General features: G+C 38.1%; 1 protein-coding gene across 1 annotated transcript in view; it reads right to left on the bottom strand.

Annotated features, from left to right (window-relative positions):
• The window catches only part of PDE7B (phosphodiesterase 7B), a 465832-nt gene that overhangs the window by 199182 nt on the left and 238674 nt on the right, over nucleotides 1-27976 (bottom strand). Inside the window, exon 3 of the mRNA XM_036247767.1 lies at nucleotides 11446-11506. Within this exon, the coding sequence (XP_036103660.1) occupies nucleotides 11446-11506 (61 nt within the window). The remainder of the gene's footprint in view (nucleotides 1-11445; nucleotides 11507-27976) is intronic.

The raw sequence follows: 27976 nt of genomic DNA, 5'->3' as shown, positions 1-27976 counted from the left end.
GGAAGCAATTGATATCATGAGAACAAATATTTATTTTTAAATACTTTATGATTCTTTTTGTGTATCTTTTTATAATATACATAACTTTGTCTCATCCTTTGAAAGTTTCTATATCTTGTGAATCTTTATAATCCATACATATTAGAAAACATTATATACAAGTAGCTTGAGATTGACAAGTTGAGATCTCTTAAATCACCCTGAATAGCTAGCTTACATGATAATTTTGTCTGTTAAAAGATGTAAATTTATAATGAAATATAATTAAAATCTGCATTCCTTCCAAGAAAAGCCCCAAATTGTTTTTGTGTCAAAACAGAAATGACATAGTCTCTGCAATGTCGTAAAAAATACAGTTTGATATATGTACAAGAATTTCTAGGTGGACTCATCCTGAGAGCAAAAAGCCTTTGAATTAAATCTGTAAGAGGGAGGATGAACCAGGGGAGCAGCTGAGGAAAGAGGAGGTTTTGAAGTGATTGGCCAGGGGTGGGCCCAGCTCAGAAGACAAAGGTACTCTCAGAGGTGAAATGGCTTAGCTTTGGTCTCCTGGACAATTAGAGGGTGGATATGGAGACATTCTTTTTTAGGTCAAGACTGGTCAGAAAAAAGCCTCCATGAGACACTAGGAAGTCAAAGGAGAAGGTTAGGGGCAAAACACAAAACATTATGCTTTTCTTAGACCTTCATAAGGAATTCTTTTTTTGTGCTCCTTGGAGTTTTAGGCCAATACTTTGTGCTAGGGATACAAAGATACATGAATGGAGACCTACTCTGTTAGAATATGCAGACTAGATGGAAAATGGAGAAATACTTCAATATTCATAGTATGAGAGACAGGAGATGTGAATTAGGGTCAAGGAAGACAGCCACGTGCCAGGTATCTTGGCTGGTCATTGGAGGAGAAGCAAATGAGGAGAAAAGCGGAAGGGAAGGGTGTTCATGAGCAGGGAGCAGTCACTTCTCTGAAATGTGCATGTGGAAGATAGTTTGTGTTTTATTTATTTTTTATTTTTAACAAACGGGCATTGATATTTTAGTTTATAGGTTCTAAACACAGAACTGCTTCACAATAATACCCCTTTACCTCTCTCTAGTTGGTTCTTTCTTATTTCCTAGTTAATTTCAAACCTTTACCTCCTTCCTTGTGCTTGCCTCCACTAGTCCCTTCTTAAAAACAAGGGAAGCAATTAGATGGATATTCTCTCAGTTTCTTCCCATCTCCAGGCACTGTCTTATCACCTGTCTTCCTTTCTCAGACACGTTTCTTGATAGAGTAAGTTCACTTCCTTGGTTCTCTGCTATTTGGCTCCACACTGCCCTACCCACTTCCCCCTTCCACGAGTTATGCTCCTGCTGATATCACCTTCAGGCTTCTAAGCCCAAAGGATGCCTTTTAGACTTAATAACATTTGGCCTTTTGGGTATTTCACACCTTCATCATGATCTTCCTTTTGAGACTCCTGTTGGCTAGAATGAAACCATTCTCTCTTGTTTTCCTTCTGTTTCTCTGTCCATTCATTCTTAATCTCCTACCTATTTCAGCATCTTTAGACTCTTCTTTAACTTGCCCAAGCCTTCAGTGTGACACATCCAAGCATTCTAAGGGCCACCCAGTCTCACTCCTTACCTTCCCCTGGGTGACATCATCACCAATAGGCTGTCCCCCTTACCTACTTGCAGGTCACCCTTCTAAGCTTTAGACTCCCTACTATATCTGAGAGTTCCTGGGGCATTTCAAATTCCCTGTGTCTAAAATTTAACTTATCATTTACACCAGCTGCAAATCTGATTCTCTTCTTTGAGGCAAGTGCATGAGGAGAAACAGCATCTCTGTTCTCTATTTAACTACATTTCCTACACTCAATCCATTGTAAAGTTCTGTCACCATCTCTCAAAATCTCCTGAATTTCATGCCTTCTGTTTTCCCCCGACATTGTTCCAATTTGGGCAGGACTCATCATTTCTTACCTGATAATTGCTGTAGTGTCCTAAATTGGTCTCTCTTTCTCCATTCTTGTCCTCTTCTTGGGCATTCTCTACTTTGATCAGGTGATCAGTCTAGAATGTGTATCTCACATTGTAGCTCCTCTGCTTAAACGTCCTTAAATAGTACTTTGTTCTGTTATAAGGCCCTTTATAATCTGCCTCACCTTCCTCTCCACACCAATGATCTTATCATTTCCTTCCTCTTATTCTAGTTTCCAGGCAAAATGATTTAGTTTCTCTGATTGGTCACAAAAGCTTCCTGCACCTGCTGCTCTTCCCGCCTAAAAATGCCAATGCCTTTCCCAGTGGGCTGCCCCTTCCCAGGCTCACAGGGCTGTCTTCTCCTTTTCTTTGACACTCAGCTCCTTATCACCACTTGCACAGAACTTTTCTGACCCCACCCCACTCTCCCCCTTCTCATAAGACCCTGGCCTCTCATTATGGTTTATCATGCTGCATTGTCATTGCTTATAGTTGTCCATCCCCTACAAGATTGGGGAATTCTTGCAGGCAGGAACCAGAACTTTGATGTCTGCATCCCTATCCTGGAGCTCAGTATGCACCTATGATTGTTTGCTGATTGAGCACATTTTCTGAAGTGTAGCAGTGTCTCATTTCCTCTGCCTTCAGACAGAAAATGAAGCTAATACAAGACTTTTGGGTTCTATTACTTTTGGGCTTGACAACTTTAGTTCTGATAGTTGGTTTTTGCTTGTATTATTTTGCACCTCGTTCTTGTCTGAGCTCTGGGTCCCAGATGCATTTAAAAGTGTGGTGTTTTGTTGCTGTGGAAATGCTGCAACATTCTATGGAAGCAAACATAAAACCAAGAAACTTACATTCCTTATGCAAGGCAATAATTACTTCCAAACACCCCCCCAAAAACCTTAAAGGCAGTAAGAGAATGTAGAAAGGTTTGAATCATAAACCTCAGGGCAAAACAATTTTCTGTGTATTTCTATAAACACAGAGAAGACAAAACAATGGGCCTCCTTTTGTTTTCTCAACACCATGTTCTATCTGCAGGAGAATAAACTCTGTGGCAATCAAGATTCTGCCTTGCTCATTATTACATCAATTTTCAGAGGGCTGGACATACAGTAGCAATAAAAAATACTTGTTAATCACCCAATTCTAAGGATAGATTATAATGGCCTATTTGTAGAGAAATACATATTTCTCACCCTGTAACTTAGAGTGATATACTTGGGAAACTGTTAGTTTATGTAGGAGTGGACCTTGGCTGAGTTAGCAGTTTGTTTTAAATGCTATACCAACCAGTCTTTGATACATCTGGGCTATGCCCTACAATGATTATGCTGTTCTCAAGAATGCATCGGCATGTACCCATTCAACAAATATTAAGTTCTTGTTACGGCCTGGGGCTAGACACTTCCAGATGCTAGACACTCAGTAATGAATAAAACTAAGTCCTTGCTTTTGTGATATTTACATTCTGTCTATATAGATATGTGGTGGGGTGAGGCTGGGACACGGTGATTAATCAACACACAAATATAAAATATGTCATTTTGTGATAAGTACAGTGAAAAGTAAAACAAGGTGAGGCCCTGGGGAATGATGGAGATAATACTCCCACTGCCCTCCCTTGGGAATATCCAGGTTTTAATTTGCTCTCTTTTAAGAGGTAGAAAATATTATCCATAAACATGCATTAAGGGAGAGTAAATTCTGTAGCCATATGACATGAATAAAGTGCTTTGAAAGCATAAGTTAAAATTAATTCAAATTAGGCAACAAAATCTCAGACATCGTACACAGCAGAATTTTCACTGATACAACACCTAAGGCAACAGAAACAAAGGAAAAAATGAACACATGGGACTACATCAAACTCAAAAGCTTCTGCACAGCAAAAGAAACAACCACCAAAATGGATAGGCAACCCACTCTATGGGAGAGAATCATTGCCAATGATACATCAGATAAGGGGTTAATTTCCAAAATATATAGAGTGTTCATACAACTCAACAAAAGGAAGACAACCCAATTAAAAAATGGGCAGAGGATCTGAATAGACACCTCTCCAAACAGGACACACAAATGGCTAAGAGACTAAGAGACATATGAAGAAATGTTCAACATCACTCATCATCAGAGAGATGCAAATTAAAACAACAATGTGGTATCACCTCACACCTGTCAGAATGGCTGCCATCAACAAATCATCAAACAACAAGTGCTGGCGAGGGTGTGGAGAAAAGGGGACTCTAGTACACTGCTGGTGGGAATGCAGACTGGTGCAGCCACTGTGGAAAACACTATGGTGTTACCTCAAAAAGTTAAAAATTAAACTTCCATTTGACCCAGTGATCCCACTTCTAGGAATATACCCTAAGAAACCTGAAACACCAATCAGAAAGAATATATGTACCCCTATGTTCATAGCAGCACTATTTACAATAGCTAAGATCTGGAAACAACCCAAGTGTCCATCAGTAGATGAGTGGATTAAAAAGCTGTGGTACATGTACACAATGGAATACTATGCAACTGTAAGAAAAGCCTCAGAAGAGGGGGCGGTTTGTGGGGAAAGAGATAAAACCACAGAACTTACATGCATGTATGCATGACCAATGAACATAGACAACAAAGCTGGGGATGGGGTAGAGGGGAAGGGGAGGAGGGTGTTAATCAGGGAAAAATGAGAAACATCTGTAACAAAAACAAATTAATAAATAAAAAATTTAAAAAAATTAATTCAAATTCCTGTGGCATTTTATTCTTGATAAATTGAAGTTAAAAAACTTGACAACTTTCTTCTTTAAACATAGCTCTTAACTTTTGAAGTCTAGTACACATAAAATAGTCCTTACAATAATCTTTCTTTAATAACCTATGAAGATAATATGCTTACTTCTAGATTGTAAACATACATTTGAAAATATCTATCCACTTGAACCAAATTGAGACAGTTTAATATTTAAAACATACCAAAGTTGTCAGTTTGCATATAAGAATATTACTAATATAAAATGAAATGCAAGAACATAAAACAAATGTGTTATTAGCATTAATAAAAATAATACTTATATTTTCTAGTAATTTTAAAAGTCTGCAGAATGCTTTAATATTTATTGTGTTATTTGATCCTCAACAAACCTAGTAAGGTAGATAATAATATTGTTATTGTTGCTTATTATTCTGTGTGAGGGAAGAGTAAACAAAGCCCACAACCCGGAAGTGATTTGCCTATGGCCACATAGTTTAGCTGGTGCCAGGTCTTTAAATGCCCTGTTCTTTTTATTACACCACAGTGGTCTACTTTGATAGCAGATATTAATTTGTCTTACAACATATTATGTATTAATTTTTAAGAATAAATTTATAGACCTCCAAATTATCCACGTATAAAAGTCACAAGCCAATGCCAGTGATAAGAGCAAGGTATTAACATAAAAGCTCCCAATTTTATTAGATGACAAAGTTCCAAAAAATATCAATTTTTCTCTAGTATAAAAAATGACAATACTGTTTACTCCTTAAATGAAATACTATAATATTTGATAGGAAGGGGAAAATATAAATTTAACATGTGTTTTTTCAAAAACATCAAACCTAGAATTTAGGTCATCAGGTTCAAATATATATTGAGTTAAAATTATTTACTTTCACAAGTATCTGGTCACTAGCTATATATAATACTGCCCAATGGAAACTATTTCATAGAGTATTTTACAATACTCTATAACGAAAAAAAGCTCTGTAACTCAATCAGAGACCAGAACTTTACTTTGTCTGATACTTCTGTTCTTTTTAGAGCCAGTGATTAATAGATAAACTGTCTACAATTAAGGCTTCAAGTTATTTTCCAATTTATCCTTTCATCATCACTGTGGCCTGAAAAACATACGGCCACCTCCTACTCCCATCTTTTCTGTATCTGAGTTGTTACTTGGTCATGTGTCCACCTAGAATGTTTCCTCAGTTTTTGCATGTCCAAATCCACATGTCTTCACAGACCACTGTATGCACGCTCTTCCTCTTTTGAAGTCTCAACATGCTTTATTTCTCTTTTATTATGTGCCACTCTCTAGCTGGTGTTGCAGATTTGGGGGTTCAAGGCTTGAATCTCTTCTTGGACTATAAACCCTCTGAGGGCAGGATATATTCCCATTGGCCTTTGCATGCCCAGTGCCTAGCACAGCAACTTCCTTACAGTAGGTGTTCCATGTAGATCTGTTGAATGCATACTGGATGAATGCTTTTGAGGCACCGCAAAGTTCTAAAGAATGCATGTAATACTATACAAAAATCACCTTCCCATTTATATAATGCTCTGGCTTTCCTGTTGCTTTTTAAAACATTATCTATTGTTCATTATTATTATCATTTTGTTTATTTCAATTATTTATTTATCAATTTATTGATGTATAAGCCACATTTACAGTTATAACAGGCAACATCACATTCTATCACAATAACAATCCCTGGGTTAGGAAGGATAGATGTTTTTATTCCCATTTTGCAGAAAAACTATACATTGGACTCTAAAAGACAAAGCAATTTCTATGAGTACACAGTTAATTTTTCAGAGGTAGAAAGCAAGTCTCTCTGTGCTCATGTTGGATGTCAATAATATATTAATTTTATGTTATTCTATTGCTTTGAAAACTGGCAATCCTTTTAAATGATTTATATAAACTGCATCCAGAATACCTGCTTCTGAGTCACAGCAGGTAAGAAAGTCTACTTTACATTCAAATGACCTGATACCAATCACCATGAAAGAAATCCCACAGGAGCAAAAGGAGGGCCACGGAAAATTTCAAATGGGAAAAAAATGAATCTTAATAAAGAATATGAAGAAATTGAGCTAACAAGTATTATAAATTAGGCAAATTAAGTCTTACTGTTTAAAAGAACTTCACTCTGAGAAAAAGGAGAAAAGGGAGCTGGTAAGAGGCAACAAGTCTGGAAATTTTTGTTTGTTTCTTTTTCCAGGATTTATCATTTCTTAGAAGGAGGTTAGCAAATGAACTAAGAAGGGAATCAACATTGCTCATTTTATGTAATTCCTTTATACTCTTGGCTATTTGTACCCAACAGTTTAATTATACGTGAAAAGTAAAATCATTTTAGCAACTCGCCATACTTCATACATTAATTGTGCAATGAGAGATAATTGCTTTTCCACTTCCTTTTTCCGATGGTATTAGTTCATTACACCTAATTAAGATACAAGTCTTGCTATTCACTTGAGTACCCTTTGATATAGTTATACAAACTTCTGAGGTCAAGTTGAGCTTGAGAGAAATCTTATCGCTAAGTCTGAAAAGTGGAAGGAGCAGGGGAGGAAGTTTTGAGCATATGCCCTATTGGTGATGGAAAGAAGAAAGCAACATTTACTATAATTTGGGGCTAAACTTGATTGTCCACATTTGTCCTATCTGAAGGAATTTTCAGGAATAGACAGTTACTACTCAGTGCAGCCAGCTCTGGAGTACATCTTTATTTATCTTCACCTCCAACACAAACTATTTCCCTGAACCCAGAAATGATTCCCCATAAGACTCATGTGACAGTAATTTTGACCCACTTAAAACTACACTGAATTCCACGCTTTAGAGTAACTCAAGGCAAATTTACACTCCTGTCTCCTTTAGCCTATGAACTAAGCATGACTTTGGTAAGGATGGCTTATTCACGGAAGTTGTGAGGTAGACAACTCAAAGCATAAAAATTGTATTTTTCAGAAAGATCTGGAGACAGCAGCAGGAGGGAAGAAACCTGCAAATGCTGTCCCTGGTAGTAACCCTCTGTCCTCTTCCATCTCAACCATGCACAGCTGGGATCCAGGCAGACACCCAGACCTGGAGTGTGAGTGGCAGAGGTGGGATCTTGGTGGGTTGACCCAAAAGCTTGACAATTTAAAACTGTGGATGTCTCAGTTTGGCCTCCACAGGAATCTGACTACCAGGGTGGCATAAAATCAGAGGTTTTCTTGCTTGGAAATTTTGATTTATTCATCAATATAACATTACCTGCAAAAATGCAAACTACATTTATGATTGGCAATACTTAGAGAAGTTAATATCACTTAAAATACCAGAGAATCCTCATCTTTCAATGTTGGAGATACAAGGTTTTTCTCAAGAAATGCTTCAGGAGTCATAAGGACATGATCATAGGTTCCTCTCAAAGGTAGCAACAAATTAATACCCCAGACAATGGTGAGTGGAGTTTTGTTGTATTGATATAGATGCTCTTTCATGATGAAATACAAAATGTGGTCTCAGTTTTAATGGGTTACATGTTCATAACTTGAAATTTTCTTTCTTTCTTTTTTCTTTTAAGGAAATAAACCATTCAACATCCCACCTATTCATATTAGCTTACACAGTACGTATCGCTGTGAAATGGCAGCCCTTGGGCTTTAGGTGGACACATGCTAATAATGGCGGGTTGATCCATGAGTAAGATTGATATCCATAATGACTTTATTTTTGTAGTCTCTTTAATTTAAGATTTCAAAGGAATTTGTAAATGATTCAATTAAAAGTTGTGGCAAGCTTCTAAAAAAAGATAAGATACAAGTAACTTAAGCTCACTAGACATAGTATTACCTTTGACACCCAATAAATATTTACTTATTGATTTTTAGAGGTGTACAATTATTCTTCTATTTCATCTTTATTTTTTCCCATGTCCTCAAACTAATTAAAAAATTCTATACTCATGGTTCTCTTAAGTCATTTAGTTATATATCACTAAAAAAATAGAAATTCAATAAACTAATGAAATTTACTGCCTTAATAATATACTCTCATTGCCAAGGATCTCTATCTATATTTTATTTTTATTTTTTAATTTTTTAGAGGAAGAGAAAAGGAGAGATAGAATATTGATCAGCTGCCTCCTGCACGCCCCCTGCTGGGGATTTTACCCACAACCCAGGCATGTGCCCTGACAGAATTGAACCAGGACCTCTCACAGTCCATGAGACAACACTCAATCCACTGAGCCACACCAGCCGGGCTCTATTTATATTTTAAAAGAGAGGCCATGTCTTAGTTTACATAGAATAAATTATCTAATTATGTAAGGTGCTTAGAATGAATTTCATCTGTCATATATTTAAGTGCTTGATTAATTACAGTCAATATGACAGTAATAGTAATATAAACCTGATTTATATAAATATATTTCTAATTTTGGAATTTTGTGCAATCTCAGATTCACTGATGATGCATTTGTTGGCCAGGAATGTCTTCTGGCATCTATATAAACCATACCATATACTTTAGAAGAGATAAAAAAAAATGATTGATCTTACTTTGAGTGAAGTCAAGACTATAGGTAGTAGTAAATAGTTTATTGCTGTTACCTAGCTATAAACAAATCAGTCAACTCACGTTAGAACCAGAACAAGGTAAAATTTAGTCAAAATGAGTGATGTGCTCATGTGCTTAAAATCATCATGCGTTGCCCTGGCCGGTTTGGCTCAGCGGTTAGAGCGTCGGCCTGCGGTCCTGCGGTTCGGTTCCCGCTAAGGGCATGTACCTCGGTTGCAGTTTGTCCCCGGCCCTGGTCGGTTGTGCGGGTGGCAGCCACTCGATGTGTCCCTTTCACATCGATGTTTCTCTCTCTCTCTCTCTGTTCCTCTCTCTCCCCCCCCCACTCTACCTGAACAAAAAATGGAAAAATGTCCTCCGGTGAGGATAAAAAAAAAAAAAAAATCATCATGCGTTAAAAATTAATTCAAGTTATGTCCATCTGGTGTGGCTCAGTGGTTGAGCATTGACCCATACACCAAGAGGTCACCGGTTCAAATCCCGGTCAGGGCACATGCCCAGGTTGTGGGCCAAATCCCCAATGGGGGGCATGCAGGAGGCAGCCAATCGATGTTCTTTCTCATTGATGTTTCCGTCTCTCTCTCCTTCTCCCTTCCTCTTTCTCTCTAATCAATAAAGAAAAAAAATTAATTCAAGTTATTAGATCAGGTAGAAGCTATAATCAAATAATATTTTAGTGATATTAAGGTACCCATATATCCAATTATTTGCTTCAATTTTGTTATCTGTAAATGAAAATAATAATAGCAGCAATCTTATCTTCTTATTGTGAAAATTAAATGAGTTCACTGATGGCTAGATCTGATGTAGTTGTGAGATAGTCTCCCAGATCCAAGGTTGAAACATGTGGCTGGATAAAGAAAGTTTTTTCTGCTCTATCATCTATCTATCTATCTATCTATCTATCTATCTATCTATCTATCATCTATCTCAGTTTGTACCCTGAACTATAAGCACTCTGTGGAATCTTCATGGTTAAGGGAAAAGAATACTGGATATTTGAAATGGGTGTGTGGATGCTATGCTCATTGTTCATGCTCTTCCAGTAAAATGTTCATTTTCCAATAAATGTGACCATATAGCCACTATATTACTTAAACATATAAGAACTGCAACAGAGAGGTCTAAAATACCAGTACAAGAAAATGAGAAAGATCAGAAGGCTAGGAAAATATGGTACTTAGTGTTTTGCTTAGTATTACCTGATTATTTTAAAATATAAATTACCAAGACCTTCTCCTGCCTCTATTTGTCTTGCTGTCTGCTTTTGAGTTATTTTACAGATATTACTCAACATATGGCTGCTAACAGATGAGGTAGCCAGAGCAAATGGAAGAAGCTGAAATAAATCATTTTGTTCTTTGCTCATGGTTCAAGGTTGAAATGAATGAAGATAAAATTTTGGTGGAAGCTAAATGTAAACATTATTTCTATTTACCCATGCTACTATTTTGTTCTATTACTACAATTAATTGAAAGTTCATTGGACATAGTTTAGTGGCTTAAAAAAGTTCTAAACACTAGACCTAAAATTTTACAGTTTAGAAGCTTTCATATCTTGATCTGCATCGCTTCTCCCTTTGAGGTAAAGTGCAACACTTATATTCTCTGTATAGTTTTGTAACCTATATAATAAGGAAATTAATATAAACTTCATTTCTTAAGAGAATATTATAACTTAAAGAGTTTGTGAAAGGCACTGGTGATATATCGTCCCACTGTACAACTAATTATTATTTATTACAATTTCATGTATTTTCCCCCAGGCATTGTGAGTAAGAGCTTTGTGCTGTGATGTAACTTCTTAATAGTTTACTTACCTACCTTATCATCTCTAGTTTAAGAATTACAATGATTCTTCTTGCTTTTTCATCACAGTCTCCTGAATAAAGTACCCAATTTTATGTTATGCTGATGATGCAAGAAAAATTTTGAAAGACTCAGACTTACTGACAGTTATTCACATCAAACTTTTTTTCATTAAGTGTTCCACATATAAATGTTAAAGTTGTCTTTAAACCCATTTAAAGCCTATAAGCCTCTGCAATTTGGAACAAGAGACAGTCAATAGGCAACAGAACAACAATAAGTCACATGACATCAACATGCTTAATATATTGAAAATGAAAAGTCTTCTTACCTATCATGCGAACACATTTGGCATTCTGATCAGGGTTTTCAAACGAGAGTTCACCACACCTCTGAAAGAAAAAAAAAAAAAAAGCCATCATTATGTTAAGATTTCACACCAGGATTTTCAAGGCAACATGTCCATGCAATCTGACATTACCATGACGTTATTCTACTCCTCGTGTTCTCCTGGGTTACTGGGGCCTAGGAATTTATGTTATGAGCAGAGACTTACCTGGTAGTAAAGTATTTGAGAGGTAAGTTAGGATTGATTTTTCCTGCATGCCCCTTGCCCCTACCTAGAAGTAATTCTATGTGCTCCTGTGAGGAGTGATGACCACAGTGGAAGATATGCACTCTATTAGACCGAATAATATGAGGTTAATCCTTCTCAAAATAGGTCCTTATACAGCACCAAAGTTATTCTAAACTACCTACTTTGCAATCAAGCACAAATATTATCAAGCACAAAATCAGTAGCCTATACTTAACTCTCTGAACTTGTAGGGGAAAACAATTTTAAAAAGTGGCACTCCTGGACCCAGAAATTTATGAAAATATCAACTTTCTTCTCTATGTCATAATTTTAACTTTCTAGTTAAAAGTTTTATATAAGGCAAACTCTAGAGATACATCAGTTATTTAAGACTAGACCACATTTATGTTTCTGAATGACAGATAGTACCTGAATATACATAAAAAATCTTCCAAATAAATAAGAAAATAACAAACAGAAAAATGGATAAAGGACATGAACAAGCAATTCATGGAAGAGGAAATTTGAATGGTCAATAAACAGAATATATTCCATCAATTATAGTAATAATTAGGAACTAGCAAATTAACAATAAAATGAGGCCTATTTTGAACTCATTGGTATGGCAAAACGTAGAAATTTGGCAATAAGAAGTGTTATAAAAATGTACATAAGTGAATACTTTCACATATTGTGGATTAGAATATAAAATGATAAAACCATTTTGGAGAAAAATTGGCAAAATTTTATTAGATTCTACTTATTAATTACTAGATTTCAACCTAAGTTGAAATGTGCATACCCTATAACATAGCAAGTAATCTTCTAAACTGATAACCAGAGAAATGTTCACATGTAACTTTAATGTCCATCTACAAAGTAGATAAATAATATGTTATTCATACCTTGTAATACTACATGGTGGTTAAAATGAGTGAATTAGGACTACATATACAGTAAAAAACATATATATAAATGGTATATATAAACATTCAAATTGTATAATGTTCAGATCTTATAAAAATATATGTTAAAATAATAAAATATATATAATTTTCAAATCATAATACATATCTAATGTTTAAATCATATAAAAATAAACTATTAAGCAAAAAGCTATCTTTATTTTTTATCTGATTGAAAATATCTAAAAATAGTACACATTGTTTATGGATACATTAATTTACAGAGAAAACATAAAAACCAGCAATAAATAATGAACTTCAAATTCAGGGAGAGGGAAGATATACAGAGCAATGAATGCTGATGGACGTTCAGGGTTATCAATTTTTTCTATGGAGTAGTCTCCCCTTATCCATGGGAATGCATTTTAAGAACCCCATTGGACACCTGAAACCATAGATAGTACCGAACCCCATATATACTACATGCTATGTGTTTTCTACACTACTTCTAATATAATTTAATTTATAAATTAGGCACAGTAATAGATTAACAATAATGAAAAATAGAACGATGATAACAATATACTGTAATAAAAATTATGTGAATATGGTCTCTCTTTCTCCATCTCAGCAAACTAACATGGATTTCTGTTTCCTGCTTCACAGTTCCACAGATAGAAGATTCATTCCTATAGTACATCTGAACAACCTCAGCATGCAATATTTTTTGTTTCCTTAAGTAGAAAATTTTCACCTTTTTACTTAAAGCAAGTGTTTTACAGCTTCTCTTTGGCATATTCGAATTGCTAGCATCATTGTTCTTGCTATTTGGGCCATTATGAAGTAAAATAAGGGTGACTGGAACACAAGCACGGAGACACTGCGAGGGCATCTGATCATCAAGATGGCTACTGAACGCCTAACTGGCAGGGAGCGTGTAACGCATGGACATGTAGGACAACAGCATGATTCACATCCCTGGCGAGAGGGCATGAGATTTCGTCATGCTTACTCGGAATGGCAGGCAATTTAAAACTTATGAATTGTTTATTTCTAGAATTTTCCATCTAATATTTTCAGACCACGGTTGACAGCGGGTAACTGAAACCACAGAAAGCAAAATTGCAGATGGATGGGGTGGGGGAGAACTACTGGAATGGTCTGTTCCCTAAATTATTCTCTAAACTGTTTTCTATGCTTGAAATATTTCTTAATAAGAAAGTACTGCCCCCATATGAACACTCCAAATATAAAAACAGCCTTTTGCATACTGCTTCTGGCACTGTCTTCCTTGGGCTTAGAGGCCACTTAGCACCAGGCTGAACTTGTTCTCACCACTTACTTTTGAGGAAGACTGAGGACATGCGACTTTGCCCATTTTCCTCTTTCTTTCACTGTCCAAAACTTGTTTGATTTCACTCCTGTCAATTTTTATTATAGTATTTTACATCTTCCTTTGGAAATCCACTTATGCTCAGGGCAGACTTATTACACGCAGATTTTCAAATGGGTGGGGCATCAGCATTCCTAAGGACTTGGTCAAGCCTCAACTGTACCTACACTTCTTATGTTAAAAGACAAAGTAATTTCTGGAGAAAATTTCTGGATGTAAAAATTCATGTTCTTCACTCGTAACTAAAAAATCCTCTGGCACAAAGAAGGGCAGGTTGAGATAGGAAAGGATGAACCAATTACAGACAAACGAACCCATTTTCTGGAGCAGCCTACTGTGCACAAAGAATGGGCAGTTGGCTCTGGGCCATGAAAAGGGAAAAGACCAGTTGGGAGAGTCAAGACAATGGACTGCAGATGAGGAAGATAGAGTGAACCTGAAGCTTGCAAGAGGGTATTAGATACTAAACTAAGAGTATTGTGAGCTCTTTCCCGGTTACTCTGTTCACCTAAATATCAAGTGATATTGATCATGCTGCTTAATCTCTTCATGCTTCATTTCTTTGTAAGTAACATGGGTTGCTAATATATGCCACAAAGTCATATCAGAAAGCAAATGTGAGGATTAATGACCTTTGAGTCAGATCCAACTGGTCCGTTCCTGTTTTGTCTGTGTTTTGGCAAAGGTTAAATGCTTTCAAATTGCTAGCTTCCATTTCCTGCATTACCTGCTTTTTAAAGTGACATTTTCACGACCTGAAAGAGTTAATAATGATTTTTAAATGAAAGATCAGAGGTTTCTAAAATGTTTTCAACTTCCTGGCAAAACAAACTGTTAGCTAGCAAGTGCTATCACTTCATATTCAGGGTCCTGACGGGAAATAACTCTGGAGTGGTCCGTTACCTTTGTTAATGCGCACACAGGTGCTAGGACTGAAGAGCTTCCTTCTTTTAGTCGCTGGGAGGAGGTTGCATGATTTCTCACAGCTACCCAAAGCCCAAGGGTAGCTTTAATTATATCCCTCTAGAGGCAGATGGGTGTGGGTGTGGGTGATGTCATGGGGGTCTCGCTCTCCTTCCTGGCCACAAACAAAACCAGGGGAAGTTCCTGAAACTCCTATGAAACATGCATTCCTTAACAGTCATGGCCTTCCAGGATTCACTGACCACACAAACCAATGACCAAGCAGCATGGGCAATCATGGTGGCCCTTCTGATGACTGTAAGGCAGTGTTCTTCCTTGTCTTCATTTCTCTGGCTGCCTGGGAAATGCCTGAGGCACTTCTAACTGGTTAATGCCCTGCTTTGTAAAGTTACCTGATAATGATAATAGATTTTAAAGCAATGCCCAGAGAGGAATCTGATTGTTCTCCTGATTTGGAAAAAAAGCAGATTCTTTCCAATATTTTTTTTCTCGATACTAGTATTCAAGGGACCTTCTCTGCCAGTTGTCTGCTTGCTGTGCAACCAAGGGTAATGACCCAGTTTAGGAGATTAATTGAGTTAACCCATGGGGTCTGAGTTTCAGAAGACTGCAGGATCTGCCACAAGGGAAAGTCTCATGTCCTGCTGGGTTCTCAGGTGCTGCAGCCCTTTTCCTTTGCTGCTCTACCCCATCCCAGCACCCTGTTGTGATGATCCTGACATTGATCTGGTTCTGATCACCAGGATTCTACCTAATTCTCAGGTTCTCATCTCTCCAAAGGCTCTCTATCATTGTTTTGTCTTCTGTGCCTGAAATACTAAGACCAACTCTCCTTGTTTATGTGCATTTCTCCCAGTCAATATTACCCCCAAATAGTAGAGTTTTTGAAAACTCCATCCAAGGGGCTGGAGCCCTGCCAGGGACAGGTCCTCCTGGATCATTTTCTTTTCCCATAGCACATAGGATAAACTGTACATGAACTCATGTGTATAATACCTATCACCCTCTTGGGCCATAAAGAAGCAAACCACGTTCATTGTTAGTATTGCTAACATGACTCATTATTGTGACTCTGGTGCTTCAGACATACCAGACCCTTAATAAATAGTTATGGACCTGCTAATATATATTTAGACTATACTGTGGGCTAGGTGCTATTCTAAGTGCTGTACATCCACCATTTCATACTCTCACTTTGTTTTTAATCCTTATCCGAGGATATGTTTTCCATTGATTTTTATTTATTTTTTATTTTTTATTTTTTTTATCCTCACCCGAGGATATTTTTCCATTTTTTGTACAGATAGAGTGGAAGGGAGAGAGAGGAAGGGAGAGAGAGAGAGAAACATCAATGTGAAGGAACACATCGAGTGGCTGCCACCCGCACGACCAACCAGGGCCGGGGACAAACTGCAACCGAGGTACGTGCCCTTAGCGGGAACCGAACCAGGGTCTCTCCGGACCGCAGGCCGACGCTCTAACCGCTGAGCCAAACTGGCCAGGGCTCCATTGATTTTTAGAAAGAGTAGAAGGGAGGGAGGGGGAGAGAAGGAGGAGAGGGAGAGAGAGTGTGAGCGAGAGCAAGAGAGGGAGAAACATCAATGTGAAAGAGAGACATATTGATCAGTTGTCTCCTGCACATACCCCAACCGGGCCGGGGATTGAACCTACAACCCAGGAACATGCCCTTGACCAGAAGTTGAATCCGTGACCCTTTGGTGTGTGGGGCAACGCTCTAACCTCTAAGCCACATTGGCCAGGGCTCATTATACTCTTTTAAGAGAGTAGAAAACTGAGGCATAGAAAGTAGTGAGGCACACTATAGAATACCTCACTCTAATGAGTGGGAGAATGAAAGCGGACCGCTTACCGGATACTTGACCACTATACATAGATTCCCCAGTACTGGCTCCTGTTGGCTTTCTCATTGCCTGGGCCAAGTAGGCTACGTCTATTTACATGCCTTTCTCTCATTCATTAGCCCAGAGTGGTTTGCATGGGTTGCCACCTATTAGAGTGCAAGCTTTGGATTAGACTGATCCAAGTTCAAATCCTATTGCTGCCTCCACTTACCTATTATACTATCATGGGCAATTTATTTAGTTTTGCAAAACTTGTTTTTTCATTGGTAAAACAAGGTAATATTATCTGAATCACAGTATTTGTGCAAGATTGCTTTTAATTCATTAAGAACAAGAATGTACTGATTTAAATTACTGTAGATAATAACACAAAAATACAAATTAATAAATCTAACTCATTTGTTAAAATTCTATTTTGATTTTCACACTATTATTTAGGATTAAAAATGAAGAAATACTTCTAATTTTTTTAAGTCAGAATATTTCACAGCTGGTTGTTAATTCTTATTTATTAAGAATTTTCTATATTAAATCTAAAATTTACCTTTATTCAGGAAGGACAAAATGAATTTTATAAAATACCACATATAGCTTAGTATTTTTAATTAAAAATATTTATTTTCCAAAAACTAAATCATGTGTTAAAGCAAAAAGTGCAATAAAATATATTTCTCTTAAATGAACTATATTTTTTCATTACTTTCATCATAAAATTAGTTGTGAAAAATTGATATTAGTTGTAATTTTTAAAATCACACTAAAGTATTCAGCAAACTTATTTTTCTTAAGAAAAAATTATATCTTAAGTGACAATATTAAAATAGTAATAATAGTACCTGTAATACTTGAAAGAAGTAAAAAAACTTAAATATGGTGAGATGTTCACACATTGTTCAGTTGGCAGTACTTCTAGCTTTTTAAACCAGTTAAGTTTTTTTCCTGCTTCAAAAGAACTGTCACAGCTTATTTTTACAAATATTTGCTATCACTTGCATGTATTAGTCTCTCAACAGGCCTCCAGCAGCTAATCTTTTTAGGGCAGGTGTCTTGATATCTTTGGATGGGCGGAAACATTAGCAAACAAAACTCAAAGTAGAAATCCTCGTTGCTTGGAGGTTTCTGTGTCTGCTGAGGCAATAACTGTTTTTTGCAAGTAGTTAATGTCAAGTGTTATCAGCAAATAATTAATAGACCATGATTCTTTGGTTATTTCCTTCCCATCCTTAAAGCTTTCTTTTAAAGGAGAAATAAATTTAATACATGGAGTTAGATGTTTATAAAATCATTGGAGGAGCAGGTCAAGGATGGGCCTCTCAGAAAAAATGCAAAACTGGCTGATGAGAGAAGCTGTGGTGGGCCACAACTGGAAAAGTAGAGAAGCAGGAGGCATCACTGAAGCTGTTGAGTTCAAGGACACACCACCATGGCAGTGATCCAGGGATTAGAAAGCTATTGGCACAGTTGCCTCTTGACACGCATGTTGCTAGTGACTAAATGTTGGAAGCTACTGCAGAAATGCAGAAAACCCCAACACCTCCATGACTCTGCTTGATAGATCATTAAACCAAATCAAAACAAAAAGAGCTCCTGACATATAGACTCATTTTGGAAAAACAAAACAAAGCTGAGTTTGCTAAGCTGAAGAAGTGTTAACTATGGCCACTATTTGGTGGAAAGTGAAGTACCCCTCATCTGTGCCAGGAGCAACAGAGACAACCTGGAGCGGGCACGGCTTCAGTACAGGCCGCCTTCACCCTCACCCTCATGCCGTCTCTAAGTACTTACATTCGGCAAGTTTGTTATACAAGAATTTCTCTAGTGAGGCTTTTAGTAAACAAGACAAATGCCTGTATGGCGATGTATCTGTTTGGTTTGATTACCCATGAACCCTTAAGTATCTAGCATGATTACTAATGCATAATGGACACTCCCAATGTTAATGAAATGAATGAATGAATGAATGAATAATTCTCCACTGCAATTCTGTGGGATGTACTTGAGATCTGAGGTTATCTGGGGGAGCACGAGAAGAGACTTCTCTTTCTGAAGATTTAGGAATGTACCCCAGCAAACGCTGCTGTTAGATGCAGCCATGGAATGTGTGGCCGCAGTGGGGAGATGAAGGGGAAACCTGATATTGAGAAGACAGTTTAAAACATCTGCCTCACCTCCCACCTCACATTTCCCCCAACAAAAAACTGAACGATACTAATCAAAGCCAGACACCCATGAGATAGGCCTAGAGAACAAATGGTTTAGGTCTGTAGATCATAAAAAGAAAGCTTCTGTTAAGAGACCCAACTCCCTAAAGAGCCTGAAAGCTCATAACTCCATTAATGTCTATCAAATGCGTGAATGAATAAATGATCCTTCAAAATTAAATTATAATTGAGTACCTACTCTGTGCAGGCACCGTACTGTGTGTCCATACAAAATCAAATGACATTTAGGTTAGATGCTCTCAGGAAATCTGTCCTGGTCTGAAGCTAGAACATAGAAGGCTATGGGCATGCCTAATAGTGGGTGCCCAACGCTGCCTAGGGTTATCAAAGATAGCATCCAAAAAGAGATGACCATAGGTCTGTCTGAGGGACAGGAAGGAGCTGCCTGGCAAAAGAGGGGGCCCATTCAGGCAGGGGCAGCTACCTATGCAAAGCCCAGAAACCCTTTTATGATGTTGGGATCTTTCAAGTAGATGCCAAGTATGGGAGCAAAGCTCTGGTGGGTCAGGGTAGAAGGCTTCATCAAAGCTGTAGTCTTAGTTGTGATGGGAGGAAACTAGGAGTTTACAGTGATTAAAAAAATAAATCTGGACTGGGCTAGAGAGGCTGGGTTTGCTTTTGAAGAGCAAAGATGCTTAATGAATTTTTTAGCACTGTAACAAATAAGTACAATACAGTGGTAACCAACAGGTTTCACCAACAGTATTGGCCACAGTCTTTTTGTCCATTTCCACCCTAGAGTGGGTACCAAGCCTGAGACATTCCTTCTTCTTTCTTCTTGGATTATTACACAGAATGGCTATAAGCAAAAAACAAACAAACAAACAAAAAAATCCCGACCCCTAACCACACAGCTGAACCCTCATGGGGGATGACTTCTGCTACTGCTGAAGCCATTAGCACCTGTGTGGAGCCCATCACAATGTCCCCAGTTCCCCGAGGGAGCATTTTCAGGGTCTCCTGCTTTACAGTGGTCCAAGTCCATCTACTGTGTGGGTGGCATAGCGAGGCCTGAATCTCTAAACACTGTGGCAGCCTTTGGTACTCTGGTGCCAGAGGACGGCAAATTTGGAACTGGGGCTGATTTCAGCTCGAGCTCATGTTTTCCTTTCTAAGTTTTTCCAGTGAAAGAGCAGATTTCCATCCCTCTGCAGGCTGTTAAAACGTCAGACTAATAAGTTTTCAACAACCTGTCACTGCAGATCTCCAGCAACAACCTGGCACTGCCTTTGAATCTGGGCCTCATCGTCCAACCCAACCTCAGCCAGTCAAAATAAGAGACACACCAGCAAAAGAACAACAACAACAAAAAGATAATCACCTCGAGCTGAAATTCTTAACAAATCCATTGTCGCCAACAGTCAACAGCACATCTGGGGGCTCCATAACCTGAGGTGACCCTTCAGGAAGGGCCATCCCTCATAAACCTCTAATTAGCTATGGTTAGGAGTGACTTGAAAGATATTAATGCTATTGATATTGGAAATGAGCCTACCAGCTTTTAACAGCTTTGTTTTCTCCTTCAGTCAAAGAACAAAATGTCAGCTCAGTGGCGTATGCTTTCTATGAGAGGAATGCCAGCAGCAGCGATCTCCAGAGAGTCTCTCAGCATTTTATTACACACCCCTATTTTTAAATGTTTAAAAACTACTTATTATGAACCAAAACTTGGAAAACCTGGTTTCAGCCCAAGAGTAAATTTTTTTTCTAAGTCACTAAGCAAACGTCTAGAATGCAGAACTAGGTTTTCCGTCATTTCGGGCCTGGACAGTAGAGGGCACTAGAAAGGCCAGAGTACTAGGCTGTCTGGTTGGACCCTCTGGGGAGATGCTGAGGTCAAATGACCACAGGTTCAGTTACTGTGTTATGTCGCATTCTCCAGTTCATGAAACATTTCTTCATGCAACACTTTGGCTTTATTGCACACATTGAAACACACACGGCAAACCACATTCTTCACTGTGCAAAACAATGACTTGGCCTCCGGGCAAGCATAATTTTAGTAGAATCCGTGCCTGTGGAGGCTGACAGCATGTGGAATATAACTGGGGTATCTCCCTTACGTACCCAGTTAGAGAACTGAGTAGCGTGTTGGTCCAAGGCACTTTGGGAATCATTCTGGTACGGACTCTGAGCCTTCCCTTTTGTCAAACGAAAACACCTATGCCACAAATCTTCACTGACAGAGAAAAAAATTATGTCAAAATCTTGCAATACAATTTTATCTTTTCTTTTCCTTCTCAGAATCCCAATTGTTGATAACTAGCTGCAGTTAGTTTTCAGAGAGACAGAGACACTTCTGTGAAAGCAGACAACTGAAGCCATAGCATTGGCTAACCCAGAGTGAGTTTTAAAGGAGGACGTCCATAGCCACTTTGTGTCAGAGGAAGCAGGAAGCAGTACAGAAAGAGAACAGACTGGTATATAGAATGGACACAGTGTAGACTATCTGGGTTCAAATTCCTCACTAGCTGTGTGATCTTGGGCACATTATTACTTATCTTTTTAAATTTACTTATAGAGCAGAGGGAGTAACAATGTTCACCCCCTCGTGAAATAAAAATAACGTAAAATGTATAAAAGCATCTTATGTGCTCTGAAACCCACAATGGGGCCTGCTGTGTGTGTTGTTTTGTGGAAGGAGGGAGGGGGAAGTAGGAGAGGGCCATCTGGTACTGCGTACAAGATAGAAAACACAGTTCTACTGTGTAAGTCATGGCACTTTATGAGGGGAAAATTTTGCTCCTCCCATGTTTAAAAGCACCAGTCCCTCAGAGGGCAACCTGCAAAACCAAAGGTCTAAAGAACAGAGATTGGCAGGGCAGGACCAGGACCAGGCAGGCAATAAGCTCAGAGCTTGGAGGACAGAGAGAGAAAGAGAGAGAGAGAGAGAGACAGAGAGAGAGAGAGACAGAGAGACAGAGAGACAGAGAGACAGAGAGAGACAGAGTCTAACTCAAGGTGCAGATCTGAAAGAATGCAGGAAAAGAAAGATGGATTGTGTGACAATTTACAGTTTGCACAGGGCATCTGCAGCACCAGAAACACACACTGTGAATCTGAGAGGGATCTCGGAGGCCACTGTGGCCAACTAAGTCATTTACAGATATAGCAAATGAACAAGTCCCCATGGACTTAGGAGACTTTCCATTCTGGGGTTTTATGATGATCCCAATATGGGCTCTTGAGTTCGAATCAAGACTCCAGCATTTATTAGATGTGTCACCTTGGGCAAGTTACCTAATAATTCTTTGTCTCTATTTCCTCATCTGTAAAATGAAGACATTATTACTCTTCACATCATGGGTTTATCGTGAGGATTAAATGAGAGTTAACATATGTCAAGCAGTTAGAATAGTACCTGGTAAAACTGAGTACTCAATAGTTATTATTTTCAAGAAGATATAATTATTTGGAAGAAGAGAAACCATGACTTTTTTAGCTGCCACCAGTGTTACTCCATGTTATTTCCTTAATCTGGACATTGAGCCATTGCCCTGGGCAGCCTCAAGCCCCCTGAAACATGCATCCGCAGTACCTGTCAGATGGAAGTGCCTAACAAATGCTTGTTTAATGAAGGAATGAAAAATGAGAAGGAAAAGGGCAGATTGAAAACTGGGCCAATTCTTACTAGACAACTACTTTCAGTTCCTGCAAGGGAAGGGTATAATGGTGTAAAGTCTCACTTTTATTGAACATCTCAATCAAAATATTCTTCAGCAAACTTGCATTGGGGGCTTTCCAATGCAGCAATGGTGTTGACATATCTGTGATTAGCTATTTATGCTGAGTTTATTAATTAAATGAAGCAGAACCTATCTTTCTTTGGATTACATTATTCTCAAATCATTTTTGCGTGTCTAGGGTCCTAATGAGGGAGAATTAAGCTGACTTTTGTGTAGTGGAAATGTTGACTCGAGGAGGTTCCTATAGACCATTTGGTTACTGGACTGAGGCCCAGAGACTGTCTAAGCCTGCCTGATCCACAATTATCCTTGGCACTGAGGCAGGAGAGAGGACCCAAATGGGTTTGGGAAAGAGAAGGTTTCTCATAGTTGTTCACATACACTGTCCACATCCTTGATGGTGTGGAAGAGTTTCTCAATTATGTATTCTGATTAGATAGGGGAGAGAAGAACTAATAGTCAACAAGTTCTCAGTGGGAGGTGAAGACACGAGATAAGGGTGTTTATTCTGGGTACAATAAACTGTAGATGCAAATACCTAAAGGTAATTGAGGAAGGAAGTTAAGAATGACTAGAAGGAGATGGGTTCAGGGAATAAGGAGAACTGGGTAGTGGAGAGACAGTAGGCTGGGAAAGTAGTCAGGGGCCAGCTCACGCACAGCCCTGTGGGACTCCATTTAGTGATTGGACGTGAGCCTGGATTCCATAGGCCATGGATCTGAGCAAAGTCACTGCAGGTCACAGGCCATCTGTTCAAGACAGTAGAAAAATCCCAAAAGTATTCAGAAAGCTTTTATAATGGGAACGCTGTGCAGCAGACGCATCTGCTGACCCATGTTGCTCCCTACCACGCCTGGCAGTGTCCTCAGGTGGGAAAAACGTTCTGCTACGTGAGGCACTACCTAACGACTGAAGGGTAATGACACTTTCCATAGATTCCCTAATACTCATGGTTTTGCCAATCAACGATGTTAGGGAATACCACCAGAATGTTCATCCAGTTTGACTCGCCCGTATTAATCACCTCACACAGGGGGTTCACAATTAGCTTTCTTTGAATTCAGTGTAATCCACATGGCCCTTATGAACAGTGGATCACTGAAATGAGAGTGTGACTTGTCAACTTTCTCAGTCTAGCATGAATACATTATGAAGACCACATGGCTTTTCAAATCATGCATGGAGTGAAGACTGAGAACACACTGAAAGGGGTGATTAGCAGTCAAGTTCCTGGATTCCAGGAGATGGAGGAACTGGTGTTCCAAACAAAAGTTCTTCCCTAACACTTGGACGGAATCTCAGAAACTACTGGGTGAGCATGCTGTACTTCAAGAAAATCACTGCTTTACTTGACTCACTGTGAGAGTGAAATTTGAACCTGCCCTTTAGGCCAACATACCATGCAGCAATGCCTCCGTCTGTCCCCAGCCACCCTGGAGACTGACACTGTGAGCCCCTGGAACAGCTGCTTTTTTTTTTTTTTTTTTGGTCTGACCTGTGTGTTGCCAATAATTTGTACTCACAATTACTAAACTGCAGCCATCTGGTCGAAGTGCCCAAGCTTTAGACTTTGGTTTTCTCAATTTACACTGCAATTTCAAAGCTACTTTATATGACCTTATAGACAGCAAAAGTTTAATAGATAATATCAGCAATATCTCCAAATCATTATACAGACGTCACAAGTCAGAGATTCATGGGACCTCATCCAGCCTATAATTGAATGAATATTTACTCAGGACAAAGGGGTACTTATAATGTGCTCCTTGCAGCTCACTGCAGTAATGCTCCTGTACATAAACCAACAATTAAATGTAATCCTATACACTTATAGTTTTGAAAGAAATTCAAACCAGTCCTTGGAATTAAATAACCCCAGTGCTAGAGAAAATGAATTCCAGAACGTCAAGCCTCACACGCAAACACAGGGCCACTGAGCCACAACAGAACAAACACTTTTCCACAGGGATAAGGGCTTGTTGTTGTACTACTTGTGTACTACTTGTGAGGTCAAAGATCCAGATGTTCCCATAGACAATCAGATAACTATTACTGGTCAAATTGTATTGACTATCTCCACGTAGACAGCTCTGAGACATGGGCTTAGCCTCAGAAAGAATATTTCTGTAAATTCTCCTGGCAATCAATAGCAACCTCAGGTGAGAGCTGGAAAACTTAATATTTTAGAGACATGACTGACAGGTTTCATAAACTGCAAGTGAAAATGAAAATCCATGAAAACGTGTGTGTTTCGCTAGTAGTTATATTCTGCTTTGGTGTAGCTTACCTCCACGACATATTTTGACGAGTGTTGTATTTGAAAGTCACCTCCTCTTGGGTCTGTCTCATTGCATGAAAGTAGAACCTCCTCATCTAGTTCATTGTTGTCCCCAGCACCTAGGCCAATGTCTGTCACATCCTAGGCTATCAATAAATACTGCTTGAAACAAAGAATGAAGGAATGATTCGGGACAGAATATACCCAATTCATGCATTACTATATGTCAGTCAAGCTAAAAATCTATGAGATGGTGAAAACTCAAAAGAGAGGAACAAGAGAATAAAGTTATACTTAAAATTTAAATAAGCTTACATTACAAGTTTTAATGCCATTACTCCCTCAAGAAGTTGGCATCTGAAGCTGTGCAGTGAATCTACTATGAATTTATGCATTAAGTAGAATCCAACCCAAAGGCTAAGATTTCTCCAGGTATTATATTTTGGAAAGATAATTTTCCCTGGAAAGCAAGAATCAGCAGTTCTTTCCATGGACAAATATCACTAAAGTTAAACAAAGAAACAAACAAAATTTGTTTTAAATTTTTTTGGTCAGAGTCCATATCAGAAAACTAGAGGTAATACCTGTATTCTGTCTCATTAGTATATGGGTAAAGGATTAAACCAGCAAAGAGTTTCCAATGATTGAAAAGAAAAATTGTATAAAGAGTCACTTGGGGATTATTTGGGGGTAGTAGTTAGTGTGTTGTTGAAGGTTTGTAATGATTATTCTAATCACTCTACTTCCTCAAGACCTTCTTAGAAATTGATTTGAGATTTATTTCTTAGTGTTAGTGAAACTGAGGAATCCTTAAGATCACGCTTCATTAGCTTCCCAGTAAATCTGCCTGTGAAACTGACACTGCAATATGACATATATTCATCAACTAGTAATTCTCATTAATTACCAGACACTCAACAAACTAGCAGATTTTTGTTTATATTGAATCTTTTTAACCTAATGACATAAACTATTTTCTCTATGTATTCCTAGCAAAGTAAGAAAGAAATTGAACACAATAATAGCAACCTTAAAAGTAAAGCAACATATATAGATTCACTGTATTAATTTACCAGCCTTAAATTTCAAAGGCTAAGCTATTTAAGGATAGGGGCTGTGTCTAAGCTTTAAATCATGGTATTTAGCAGGGTGTCTGGCATAAAACATGTGCCCAATAAAGGCTCTTTCATGCATGGCCCAATGGAGAAAATATTATATACCAATCATCAGTTAAACAAATTCTACTAAACTCAGACATGTCAACAGAAGCATTTCTGGAAATTATTGTTAGGTATGAAATGTGTGTATGTGTGTGTGTGTATGTGTGAGATATCCCTACATAGCATATCCATACACACACACACACACACACACGATGTATATCACATAAGTGTACTTACTAATGGGCATTAGTTTAGTGGTTAATAGTCCTGGATCTTGTCTGGTCTAATAACACAGTGAGTTTGAATCCCAACTCCACCGTTTCCTAGCTCTTTAACCTTGAAAATCAGCTTATTCCTTCTATCTAAGCCTCTGTTTCCTTACCTAACAAAAACCAAGACAATACAGAGTTGTTATGAGACTAAAAGAGTTAATACATATAAGGTTCTTAGCACAGTATCCAGTACAACAGGAAGTGAACAATATACTCCATTGGAGACTATGCTACCTTTATGCTCTGGCCTTCCTTAGGTCAAGTAAACAAAGAAGGAAAAGCATCATATTTCATCCTGGATGTTGCAGTACCTTGCCCTCCAATTAAAACGTGAATCTTTGCTGTGCCCTCTGCTTATCCCCCTAGTGTGTCGGCACTTCTTGGAGGAAGTGTAAAGAAGTGGTGACAGAGAGCGTGGCCTTTGGAGTTCAACAGCCTGTGGGAGGAATTTACCAGCCACGTCACCTCAGGGAAACTTCAGAACTTGCTTCATCTTATCTAAAATGTGATGGAACCTCTCTACTTCACAGGGTTGTCCTGAGGACAAGATGCTATCCGTACAGTTCCTGGCAGTATGATACCTTTGCATGCAGCTATGCAGTTACCTATCTTTTTCTCTACGTATTTTAACTTCAATGTCTATCTTCCCTTCTCTGTATGTTCAAATTATCCCTATTATTCAAGGCCCTGATAAAGTGGTGATCCTTTAGGAGGCTTTCCTGATTCTGTTCCAGCCAAAGTTAACCCTTTTCTTTCCTGAATTTACAGGTATTACCTCTATCAGTTTCCTGATATAAACTCTGACCAAGAAAATTTAAAACAAATTTTGTTTGTTTCTTTGTTTAACTTTAATGATATTTGCCCATAGAAAGAGCTGCTGATTCTTGCTTTCCAGGAAAAATTATCTTTCCAAAATATAATACCTGGAGAAATCTTAGCCTTTGGGTTGGATTCTACTTAATGCATAAATTCATAGTAGATTCACTGCACAGCTTCAGATGCCAACTTCTTGAGGAGTAATGGCATTAACACTTGTAATGTAAGCTTATTTAAATTTTAAGTATAACTTTATTCTCTTGTTCCTCTCTTTTGAGTTTTCACCATCTCATAGATTTTTAGCTTGACTGACATATAGTAATGCATGAATTAGGTATATTTTGTCCCGAATCATTCCTTCATTCTTTGAAGTCTTTAAGGCCTGAATCCAGATCTCCTTAACTTATACATCCCATTCATAGCTCATTCAGCCTCTGGAATAGTATATATACGTGTGTGTGTGTATGTGTATGTGTGTTCATATGTATGGTAATGACAAATATTTAACAAGCATCTATTTTAAAAATCTTGTTACTATTCTGTCTTATTCTACAAAGATTTTGAAGTAGATGTACATTTCTCTTTGTGTGCATATGTGCATGTTTTACGTAGGTATTCCCTATGCACATAGCTATACATGTATATACTGCAAAGGATATTACACCTAATGTAAAGTCTGGAGTTAAAACCTCAAAATGTTCCTCCCAAATAATATATAATACACAGTGCTAAACTCAGTGTGGAATTATGTTCTTCATGTGGAA

This window comes from Molossus molossus, unplaced genomic scaffold (genome assembly GCF_014108415.1).
Source record: "Molossus molossus isolate mMolMol1 unplaced genomic scaffold, mMolMol1.p scaffold_m16_p_8, whole genome shotgun sequence".
Taxonomy (NCBI): Eukaryota; Metazoa; Chordata; class Mammalia; order Chiroptera; family Molossidae; genus Molossus; species Molossus molossus.
Note: the sequence above shows the minus strand (reverse complement) of the source record. Positions and strands in the feature narration are given on the sequence as shown.